At 43.1% G+C, this 12,236-nt stretch overlaps 1 protein-coding gene across 6 annotated transcripts in view; it reads right to left on the bottom strand.

The window, feature by feature from the left end:
- ADARB1 (adenosine deaminase RNA specific B1) overlaps window positions 1-12,236 on the bottom strand; it is a 964,894-nt gene that overhangs the window by 223,935 nt on the left and 728,723 nt on the right. For 4 of the 6 annotated variants that reach the window (XM_078680553.1, XM_078680555.1, XM_078680554.1 and 1 more), the window contains one exon: window positions 2,644-3,569. In XM_078680553.1, the coding sequence (XP_078536679.1) occupies window positions 2,644-3,569 (926 nt within the window). Of the gene's footprint in view, window positions 1-2,643; window positions 3,616-12,236 lie in introns of all 6 variants that reach the window. The other 2 variants (XM_078680556.1, XM_078680557.1) reach the window with 1 other exon arrangement.

Raw genomic sequence — 12,236 nt, 5'->3', positions numbered from 1 at the left:
TCCCCATGCTTCAAGTAGCTTAGACTCTTTATCTGGTGGTGCAGCCTCACCTGATGTTTGTGAGTTTGCTCGCTTGCGTGCATTGGAAACTACAAGTGAGTCTAGTGGTACTGGACCTTTAATATATGCTGGGTCTGAGGGGGCAGCTTTCTATTTTTTCTCTATACAAGGGTTAATGACCCGAGTTCTGACTGGGTCCTTGAAGACTTCAGGAGCATGCTTAATCACTCCTTTAAGCATCGGTAAAATGGATGAGGACCTTTGTGTATTATCAAAGGTATCCATTAGGAAGTCTTCCTCTACAGGGTCTGTATGTAGGTCTACCCCATGATATTGTGCAGCCCTGTGGATTAATTAATTAAACCCTATAGTGTCTTCTGGTGGAGAAGGCCTTGAGGGGTATAAGTCATCCTGAGGGACATTTGGGACATCTGGTGTGGTATAATCATCCCACGGGTCAGGGGATCCTGTAGGAGTGGCTGGATCAGGTATGTTACCCCCATATCATCAGAGCTACCATCCCTGTTGTCATCGTCTGGTATGATGGAGGATACCGGGGAATGCTGTGGTATGAGAGGATGTGGTGATGGTACAGGTGAAAGAGAAGGTGAAGGCAGTCTTAAGGGAGAGGTAGCCATGTCCTTCTTTGAATGCGGAGCTGGAGCTGGTGTGTCCAGTGGTTGCTTTTTTGAAGCCAAAATTAAGTGTCCAGTGATTGGATCCTTAGCTAGAGTCTTTTGAGCAGGGTCTGGATAAGGTAAATCCTCTGCAGGAGGTCGATCTTTTGGTGCGGAGGAAGGTTTGGGCACCGAAGTGGCTTGTTTTGGTTTCTTGACAATGTCTTTCACCGGGGAAGTAGGAGTCTTTTTCAGCTCTGAAGCTTTTTTCGTTTCCGAGGATTTTTTCGGTTCTGGTATAGTTTTTGGATCGGATTGTTTCTTCGGATCCGATGGTTTTTTCGGTTCCGGTGATTTTTTGGAATCCGAAGCGCGTTTGCTTGGTTCCGACCTGGTTTTCGGTGCCGAAGGAGTAGTGGTATGTTTCGGTGCCGATGGTTTGGATGTAGGTGTAGCAGGGGCCGTTGTCTTTTTCGGTGCCGGTAGATGTGCGCCGGCACCATGTGAAGGCTGACTCGAGCCCGAGTCGCCTGAAGGCTTAATTGGCTTCTTAGCTGGGCCCGAAGGTGGGGCAGTAGAAGCAGAGTGTCGGTGTGCACCCGAGCCCGAGGGCGAGGGTGTGACCGGGGCCTTGTTTGGGTGTGTCGAGGAAGGGTCGGGGTCGATGGTCTTACTTACGACCCGCTGCGCTGGAGTGATGTCCCAAACATCGGAATCTTCTGCCTCGGAGCTGCTGTCGACGTCGTATTGTTCTGGAAGGTTGACGCCTTCTTCGAAGATGTTGTCCAGAATTGGAGCTAAAGACCTTTTAGCCATTGTTCTCCTCGCTCTTCGGTCCCGGATAGTCTTTTTGGAGCGGAAAGAGGCACAAGCTGAACAGTCTTTCCCCTTGTGCTCCGGAGAGAGGCAGAGGTTACACACTTCATGAAGGTCGGTGTGGGGAAACTTCGACCCACATTGAGGACACTTTTTAAATGGCGTCCTTTCCATGAGCTGGAGTCGAGGCCTAGCTAGGCCCGAAGGCTGTCGACGACGACCGGAATCGAGATCCTCGATGTTGAAGAGTAGCGTCGACTGGAAAAGCGTTCGAAACTAAGTTTTGTAAGTAGGTGAGGATTGCGCACCGAAAGAAATCGGTTCCAACATGGAGCACTGGAAATACATCCGAGCCCGGTGGCGGAAAAAAACAATCTGGGGATGGAGCTGATGCCCATGCGCAGTATCATCCAAAGGAGGAGTCACCTATCCCGTGACTTCCAAAGACTTTTCTACAACAAAACAAACTGCAAACATCCGGGCCCAACACTAGGTGGCCATCTATGCATAGTGTGTAATCTGCAGCTCATATGCCTCGAACATACAAATACTATTTTTTCGATGCACAACAAATATCTTTTACAACTCATAAGAATGAACTTATTAAAAAAGTAAGTATTTTACCTCATGGAACAGTTCAGGCAGTACACGCCAAAGCTTTAAGACCAGTTTAATTTCCATGAAAGCAGTCTTACCAAGCGAGGTGCCATACCCCTTATGGTGGGCAGCAGCATATTGAGTCCTACTAAAAGCACAAATGAAATACTGACACTAGAGAGCTCAGCTACACCTATATGCGATAATATTGTTGGTATCGTCCATCATAGGTAGAAAACGGATATCAATACCCTGGATAGGTGATAATAATGTTGGCATGTCCATCATGGGTAGAAAACAGATTTCAGTACACTTGATAGGTGATAATATTGTTGGCACTATCCACCATGGGTAGAAAACAGATTTCAATACACTTCATAGGTGATAATATTGCGGACATTGTCCATCATGGGTATAAAACAGATTTTACCTACTCGATAGGATGACTATGAAAAAAAGACTTGACAGTTTTAGTTACATGACATACCAGCTGGTAATTCACTATATTTTCAGAAGTGAAACCAACTTATAACCTCAATGCACAAAATGTAAGAGATACACAACAAAATAAATCAAAAGAAAAGAAAAAGTATACATAATGTATATTTCTCACCTGTGGCAAATGCAACTGTAGTCCCTCACTGGGAATGGGCTGGCGGGAAGGAGTCTGGTCCAACTGCATGTTAAAGAGGGAAGCAAGAGATAACTGTGCCGCTCGAGCCTTTGCAAGTTTCTTGTTTCTGCCTGACCCTTCAAACGTTTGACCATCTACAGTCACAGACATCATAAAGTTTTTTGCGTGGCTTTCCCCACTTTCAGAGATGAACTCGTACTTTAGGCCAGGTCGCAATTCATTGAGGATCATGACAGGATTTTTTCCACTTGCTACGGGATACGGTGATGGAGCTGGAAGAGGAGACTGGATAAGAGTGCTGGAGCCGGTGGATGATGGTAAACTGTAGTCCCCAGTTGAGCTGAATGAGCCATTCCCATTTGAGCCCACATAAAAGTTATTGTCAGTCTGCACTGGGGTTTCAAATCCATTGAACAAAGTATCTGGGAAGTCGGCCTGGTCAGATGTGAAGTCTGTGTTTATAGAAAGGGTTCTTCCCATTGCTAGATGGGCTTCAGATGCATTCGGAAATTGAACAAAAGACCGTAGGGCTTTTTCAGCAGCATGAAGTTTAGCCTTCTTTTTGGTAGACCCAGAGCCCTCAAAAGCCTGTCCATTTACTTCAACGATCATAATGAACACTGGGGCATGAACGGGTCCACTTTGAGAAAGTAATCTGTATTGCAAACCTGGCTTGATTTCATTCAATTGCATCAAGGCATTCTTGGGTAAAATTGGCCCCGGCATTTTCTTTCTCTTCTTGGGGCGGAACTTGGAGTGGCCATTGTTTCCCTCCTCAAGCGGCCGTTTCCTGCTGTTACCCCCATTAGAGAGTTGAGGGCCATCCCCGGTAGATTGTACACCATCATTCTTCGGAGAGATGTTGTCCATGTTGCGGTTTTCTTTAACGTCAGCGCTGCTTGAACCTGTGGTGCCCAGAAAGAGTAACTTACAACGCCTTCGTTGCAGGATCTTGTAAATGCAAAATTTATAGATTCCTTTATCTATCTTTGTAACTGGTTAAGTGATGTGTGCTCTTCGCATGAGAAGTGGAAAGCTATCATTTAAACCAGGATCTATGAGGTCATACATAAAATGGTAATAAAATTGGATCATTCGTTTTTCATTTAGTAAAATTAAAATTTCTGCTAGAAGATGCATAGCCATAAAAATGGACAGGATATTCACAACTCCTCTCCTCAAAAGAATTGCAAGGTTTGCCAAATTATATAAAATAAACTGCTTTTAGGGTGCCACATAAATGATAAGGCAATAATTAAACAGCCATGTGTTAAAAATCCAGCTACTCTCTGAAGTGTGGGGACCACTATAATGAGGCATAAATTAGCAGACATATATTACACTCCTTAAGCCCACTGTATTGCCAATAAGCTTTTAAAAGGGACAGAGGGTTTAACCACCCACTTTACCACAACACTTAAAAATGATCAGTGTATTTTGGAGATCAAAGTAAATCTGAGCACTACTAATTTTTCGATGTTTATTTTTATGACATTTCCATACCATATGGAAGTTTCATGTTTAAACTGTGCAGCTTTCATATTATTGAGAAGGTGATGATCAAAACGGCATTCTCCATGGCTCCTCTTAAGAGACCAAGTATGTTCCAAATGTTTACTTGGTGTGTGGGTGGGAACAACATCATATTTAAAGGCACTGTCATGGATTAGCTGCTACTACTTAAGGTTATGAGGACAAATATGATCACCTAAATGCAGGTATACTTAATAAGCATATAGAACTCTTACTAATTAGTCCGAGCCATGCACACTCACTAAATTCCAACTCACAGTGCATCAGGTCCTCGAGTGACGAATTAACTGTAATTAAATAGTGCCAGATCCGACAACCCCTTAAACAAATTTGGCCAAATCAAGAAGGAAACAAAGATTCTGCATTGAATCTTCAACACCCTAGTGCACTTCAGTTACTAATGAAGAGCGAGGGGGCAATGCAACTATTTTACAGCAGTCAACGTACCAATCAAGGAAGCGGTTGAGGAGACCACTCTAATAGAATTATCATTCGTAATCACAATCCAACTAGCATGCGTGGAGTTAGTCTCCCAAGAACACATGCAGACTTATCAGGCCTCGACTTTTCCACAGCTTTTTCTAAATAGATGCATTTGCAGGCCCATGCATGATTCAATGGTTAGGAATCGGAAGGTAAAACAGAAATCGTGCATCTGCAGTCCTTGAAAGGAAAACAGTTCTACTTTTCCAGCACTTAAACCCCACTTTACCAATGGTGTCTGCTGTGTTGTTATTATGAATGTTTCATGGCAATCCTTCTCGCTCTTTGACAGTACTTCTGTTGCTCTGACACACTCAGAACCATTAATAATGATGCCGATCCCAGAAGGACATACAAGCTCTAAAGTCTCTAAGTATAGTTTTTCATCTGACGATCCCTAGGTTTTAGCGAGCTTCTCTTTGAAGCACCAGATTCTACTGTAATACCAATATTAGCATTAGTAAACCAACAGGCCCCAAAAGTGTCACTTGAGCAGCTCAGTATCTAGTTGAGGGCAGTCAAACACAGGGAGGTTAAGATCAGGAAAAATAGACTAGGCGTACACAATAATAAAAAGGAATGAGTGTACATTTACTTTATTTTTTCCTGCCCACCTTTTGTCAACGAGGTGTTGTAAACGTCGAAAGGCCATACAATATGAGGTGGCCAGTCTTCTGTTTCTGTCTGCTGATTGTTGCAATGAAAATGTGCCTTGCTGGTAATAACCAATGCAGGCTAGGCAGTCTGGATCTGTTACTCCAAAATACGATAAGGCTCGTTTCAGTGAAGCATAGGGAATAGTCTCAGTGACATTGTACCAATGCATGTTGCATGCATGGGCCAAAGCGTTATCCTCTGCTCTCCTGGTCAAGTGGGGGGGAGCAACATTTCGAAGTTCCATATTTATCTATCTTTGCTTACGGGATATCAGTTTCTTTATATTTTATTTCAGTGCTTCGATTTATAAATGGCATAGTTATTTGTTAGTGACACAGCACTATAATCTTTTCAAAAACATCGAGAATTTGAAGTGAACAGGGCATCATGGTAGATGTGTTAGTGTGGACAGCAGAGAATTACATTTGCTGAATGTTTGCTTTATGTTGAAGTTCTTTTAAAATATACCCAGAAGTGCTTTGTGTTATTGTGTTGGGAATTGCAATAGCACCACATTGTAATGTTGTGTTAAAATAAAAAAAGTGAACACCTTTGGAGAAAAACAGGAATTAAGTGAAGGTGTCGCAGAAAGTTTTGTTTTGATAAAATAAACACAATTAGTGATTTAAATAACATGCAGAGAAAGTCAAAAAGGATAACGATTACCAAATGATTTTTTTGAGGAAGAAAATAAATCTCAGACTAGAATGTGTGGCTTGACTGTTTCAGACTGCTTCCAGGAACATGTGCTTATCAAATATATATTTGGATTCTGGAGTCAAATTTGGAACGCATAAACGCACACACCACTTTACCCAGTTGACAAAGCTGACGGAATGGTTGCTAAATTTTCATTTATAACATCCTCCAGCAAAAGCTCGATAGGTTACTCCTTTCGGCGCTCAAAATAAAAACAAAAGATCAAAAGAACAGAGCCAGAGCAGACAATCACTGGTGGTTCATCAATTGTGACAGGACATACAGATCATTAGGACATTTAAACATAAGAAATAAAAAAAAAAATCAAGAAGCAGGGGAAGTCACTATTTTCCAAAGTTGACCACATTTCCCAAAAACATTGCCAATACTTTAAGCAGTGTAAAGCTAACTACCTCCTACATCAAAAAAGCAATGACAATTGCACTTATGTTGGAGTAGTATTTGTCTCCGACCTAGAGAGACCACTGCTTTTTTTTATATTCCGCTAAGGCCTTAAGGTTATTCACCAGGGTAGAAATTCCAGAGGTAAACATCTTGTGTCAAGAAGCATGCTTATTGATTGGAATGCGGTACTCTTTGAATTTCAACGGCAAAAGGGAAAGCAATATGAACGTATGCATTTATAAGAAGCACAACTGTCTACAATCATGCCCAGTATTTAGCATATGACTTTCATCTATAACAGAAAAAAGTGACAGAGGAAATGCTTTCATTTATTAACCTTGAAATGACTCAAACAGCTCTCCCTTCTATTGTTTTATGTCACTGTGACATCACAGCGAAAGACAAACATATCAAATCAGTCTTGGGAGACTCCCAAATGGACAGACCAACACAAGCTGTAAGACCACATCTCCAGAGAATGGGAACGGAAGCAAATACAAAATGGTGGCACAGAATATTATCAGTGGGTTTGAAGAATTTAAGTGGTTCTGGTAAATTTGAACATTTCCATCCATCATGGTCTTGACGTCTAAATCATCCTACGTGGAATGGTGATGACGAGATGTGGGTCCTATGCTCGCTGTCCCACAGGGACTCGAGCTGCTCGTCACTGATGCGACCCCACAAGTTCATGAGGTTAAGTTCACATTTGGAACGGCTGGTATGCTCCTTTTGTGGATATGACCTAGACTGAGCTGAACAGGTCTGGGCCCTTTGTGTAATCACAAACAAATTAAATAATGATTGAATCGAGTGATTGCCGATTGTTCAGATTAATCTAGGTATCTCCTCCGTCCCTTTCTTTAAGCGGTAACCATACTCTTCGTGTACATCTTTATAAGACTGAACAACAAGTATTTTCCTCATCAAGGCCAACAGGGCAGAGTTTAATGTCATAAGCATCATTTTTGCACGCAATGCATGTAAGCAGCGCTTGTGAATGCCTGTGTTTACTGGTGCACTAAGCGAGAAGAAGTGTCTTTGTTAATGTCTATCTTTTTAAACAGCAAGGATACTTTGCTGACTGGCCATGCGTCTTGGCCGTTTCTAGAGTCACCTTTTCTTACCCCTGGTGGTCGGGTGGATTAGTACATAGAAATATTTCTAGCGAGACGGCTCCCGCAAATAGCCAAAGCAGTTTTTGGCGTGCCCCTCTGGAAGTCCCAACAGAGTCCGCGTGCGGCAGAGGACAGACCGCCTTTTGATGTTCTCGTCGTCTTTGTTGGATACATTTGCATTCCTTGCATCTTAGAACAGGCTGGAAATTAATTACTTATGCGAAGAGTGGCCACACAAGACTAAAACAATACCCCGGCTCAAAACAGAGCCTCGATATCGAACTCTCATTTAGATATATACATGTTTAAGGCGCTGCACGAGCTATAATGCAAAGGGGAACATCTGAAAGATCAGATTTTATTTCTAGAGTGTTCATTCTGTACAAAGGCAATCACAACGCATTAATAAAACATTAGCTAATCTTATTTACTAATATACTGGTGCCAGTGATGGCTTTCCTAACCTTAGCTGTGCTTTGTACACTACTCTTGCATTTAAAAAGCTGAAATGAACTTTAAAGGCTCTTTCCATGCCCCAGAAGCGGCGTAGGGTGTTTGATTAACAACCCGCTACACTAGAAGGGCCATGAGGGGTGGGGTGGATAGCTGAGAGGGAGGAATGCCCCGAGCTGACAACTTAACTAATCACTCTGGAAAATGAAAACACTATTATTGCAGGTAAGTGTATGAGGACAGGGCTACTTTAAGGCGGCAGTTGGGTCTGCTCACAGTGTGCATGTGGGCGAAGGAGTGATGTGTCCAGCTTATGAAGATTCATGAACCAGCATAGTAATGGTGAGTTGGCTAACAGCTGACGCGGGCTGGCCATCAATACTGCGAGCAGCAGGGAGGCAAGACTAGCAGAGAAAAGAAGGGAAGTTATTTTCAACGCTTCCCAGATTGAGGACACACTGGGAATCTCAACCGATTAAGGTCATTTTACTGCTTGAGTGAACTAAGCAGTAGGTGTAACTTCAACATCAGAACTGGGGGTGGGAGAAGCTGGTTAGAAGGGGCTGGGTGATATTGGGTGGGGAGCACAGATTGTTATCACGCAGACTGAATGATTTCCATTAACAAAGGAATCAGGCCATGCCATTACTACCTCATTTGTATTCCTCGCTACAGATTTACATACCATACACACCGAGGTTTTAAAAGGCAGTGGTGACACTATAAGAATACACATCCTCTTGTCCATTACACAGAGGTACGTGTCATCCGCTTGTTCTGTCTGCAGGAAGAGAGACCCTGATCTGAAAATGTGTCCTGTTGAAATTTGGTTGATCCAAAGGAGTCCATGCTCCAGAAGTATTCTGTAGCCCAGGAAGGTATTTGAAAACTGAAAGATGCCAATCAGGTGAGGGCATTAAATGAAAAGGCACGGGTGCCAAAATTGGTCATTTTATTTACAATGCATCCGATGCCAATATTGCAAGTGTTTCCATGAGGACACTTCTGTTAAGCAAACTGTATATAACAAAAAAAGTGAGTAAATTGCTGGTTTGTATTTCGCAGACCCAAGCTTGCTTGCCCTAACTAAAGGGTTTCTGGGTTCAAACACCAGCATTTGATACTTACAAAGACTGCCCAGATCCTCAGTTATAGAATGCGCTGCAAAGATGGAGAGCAGTGTTCATCCAGGCCAGTAGACACCAGGGATAATGGATATGGTTTTGACAAATACTGGCAACTGCACTAGTTTACTGAAATGAAAATTCATAAGGATCCATCTCATATAGGACTTTCTGGAGTATCTGTGGTTGCTTGTTTGTGCCTATCAGTTCTAGGTCTCACACACATACAGAGTGTAAATGTCTGCGATCAAAGACTTAATGTGGACCATCCCAATACGTACAGTAGTCGGAGGCCAGACCATTGCTTACTATTTCCTCCTTCTTGTGAATCTCATTCACTTGTATCTTATTCACTTGTATCTTATTCAATGGTTTTCCTCCTTCTTCTTGTGTTTGTCCCACCATCCTTCCACAGCTCCACATTAGGGAATTACATTTTTATCTTTCGCTTCCAGTGCTCCATGTGTGCTGCTTCCACCCACCCCTCAAATACCCTCATCTCTGCGGTACTCCCACCATCCAAAGATTGTCTGTTTCTTCCTAGAGGCCTCCTCATCCCAGGTTTTAAAATATATATAATTCCCCCTCCCAGCTCCCATGTTGCTCTCCCTACTGCTCCTGTTATCCACTTACATTTACTCCCCTACAGTTCTGCTCCATCCCTTTCTGTCATTTTTTTCTCAATTTTTTTCTTTTCTTTGAGGCATGGCAACTGCAAATTGCTACTGAGCTGCCCCATCCTATAAAGAATGTGCTGTAATGTACTTTATATATTATGTTAATTTATTGCTCCAAGATGGATGCCTACCATTTTGGAAGGGAAAAAAAGGTCCCACGTTATGATGTATGCATGCATTTACAAGGAGACACATGCGTATGTCATCATGCTGGAGCTGCAGTCACGATGTTCATGCATGAATAATGATGCATACATGTGTATTCCTCAATACACTTTTTTGCCGATGTTATTACGCATCAGCAAGGAAGCAGTTTTTATTTATTTTTTGTCTATTCGTAACAGCTTTTAGCACTGGGAGTTCTAAAAGGTTGAGTAATGCCATTGAAAGGTGATAACTATTGGCTGTGCCAATGGCTGCTAAAATATGAAGCTCAAAATTGTGATCAAGCTATTGCTCTTTTGGCTTTTTGAAAATATGTAACTATTGGATTTGCGTTGGGTAACTATTTCTGTAACTTGAAGAAATGTTTTAATACTGCATAAAAATGGTGGTCCTGATTTGACAATAGACGCAATACTCAATTCTTCTGTTGTAATTTGTTTTGGGACTTTGGCATAATAAATATTCAACTGAGTAGAGACCAAGTGGGTATCTCATGCTGCCTTGACAAAATAGAAGCAGAGATTAGCAAGTCTTCATAAACAGGAAGACTTTCACCATGTATTAGGGCACCAACTGTACTTTTGGAGCCAATGTAGGTATAGATGCGCGGGGGCTAAAGAAAAGCTAAAGAGGAGGGCCTCAAACTGGGTACATTTCGTACTCCATGTGATGTGTCATTAGTTAAATCAGACCACACACCCGTCTCAAGTCCAGAAACCCCAGATAGTCTTGGAACACACGAGATAGAATATCCGGGGACCAGACTGGCGATGGGCAACTTTGTTAAAAGATTTTTAAATCTCTCAATAACCTCTGGACAAAAAGACTTTTGAGCATATTCCTTCCTTAATTTTCCTCCTGAGGCAGAACCACTGAGACAGTTTTTTACTTCTGAAGAGCTAAAATAGTTTTCATTAACATGTCTCTCTTAACCGGTCCTTGTCAGCGGGATGCGGAGGAAATAATTCAGTATAAGAGGAGGGGGGGTCGATAATCTACTCAGACTATTTTTATCAACTCTAGAACCCACAGGTAATAAAGGGAAAAGCTACAACAGAGGTAGAACATGCTCAAATGCCCACCCAGTGATTGCACTGAGACTTGCACTATTGCTCAACCTCATTATATCCCAGGCTCAGTCGGGATTTGTCCCCCACAGATCACCAGCTCTGAATCTGCGTACCCTATTCGCATTAATACAAAGAATGTCGCCCGAAGTACCTGACGCTGCGGTACTACTTGATACTGAAAAGGCCTTTTACTCCCTGGAGTGGCCTTTCTTCTTGGCGGTGATGAGGAAGTTGGGAATTCCTAAGGGCTTTATTGACCTCACCTCTTTACTTACACTGCTCCCTCCGCCAGGCTTTGCTTAAATGGCACTTTGTCCCCCTTGTTTGCTCTCACAAGTGGCACCAGACAGGGGTGTCCTCTGTCCCCGCTGCTTTTTATATTGTCTATGGACCCTTTCCAGTTTAAAACAGGCCCGCTTCTAATTTCGCTTTACGCGGATGATATTATACTGTATGTCCACAACCCCCAGGTTAACCTCGATCCACTCATCAGGGAGATATTGCAATTCGGAGGCTTTTCTGGACTGGGTATCAACTGGACAGTCCCCCCTGGCATGGCGCGGGGGGACTGTGAGTTCCCTCTAACGTAGTGCGAGGAGTCAGCTAGATGCCTAGGGATTCAGATTCACAGGGACACGGAACAGATCATTCTGCGAAATTAAGGTCCAGCATTGCATAATCTAGAGCTGCAGGTTGAACGTTGGTTGAAGCTTTCACTCTCATTGGCTGGCAGAGTCGCGCTAATGAAAATGATCCTGTAACTATTTCATAACATCCCCATCCCACTTCCTAATAGGTTCTTTATCACTCTCAGGACACATCTCATCAGACTGGCTTGGGGTGCGGGAGACCCCGAGTTAGTTGGGATACAATGACCTTGCCATACAAGAGGGGAGGGTTCGGAACTCCAGACTTTCAACTTTATTATCTTGTGGCACAATTCAGCTTCGCACACTCCTGGTATCACCGGACGCGCAAATCCCCTACAGAAGGCTGGAGGCCGACCTGGTGCTCCCGCCCCCCCGAATACCGTGCTGCCACAGGGCTTTCCCCAAGACCCGCGTGACATTCAAAGAGTGTCAACAATAAACTGGGCCTTGCGTAAGCTGTAGCGGATCGCAGGTGGCTGTGCCCTCTACTCCTCTGAAATCCCCATCACCAATAATGCATGGCTTCCTATTACAGAAG

The sequence above is a fragment of the Lissotriton helveticus genome, chromosome 3_1 (genome assembly GCF_964261635.1).
Source record: "Lissotriton helveticus chromosome 3_1, aLisHel1.1, whole genome shotgun sequence".
NCBI lineage: Eukaryota > Metazoa > Chordata > Amphibia > Caudata > Salamandridae > Lissotriton > Lissotriton helveticus.
Note: the sequence above shows the minus strand (reverse complement) of the source record. Positions and strands in the feature narration are given on the sequence as shown.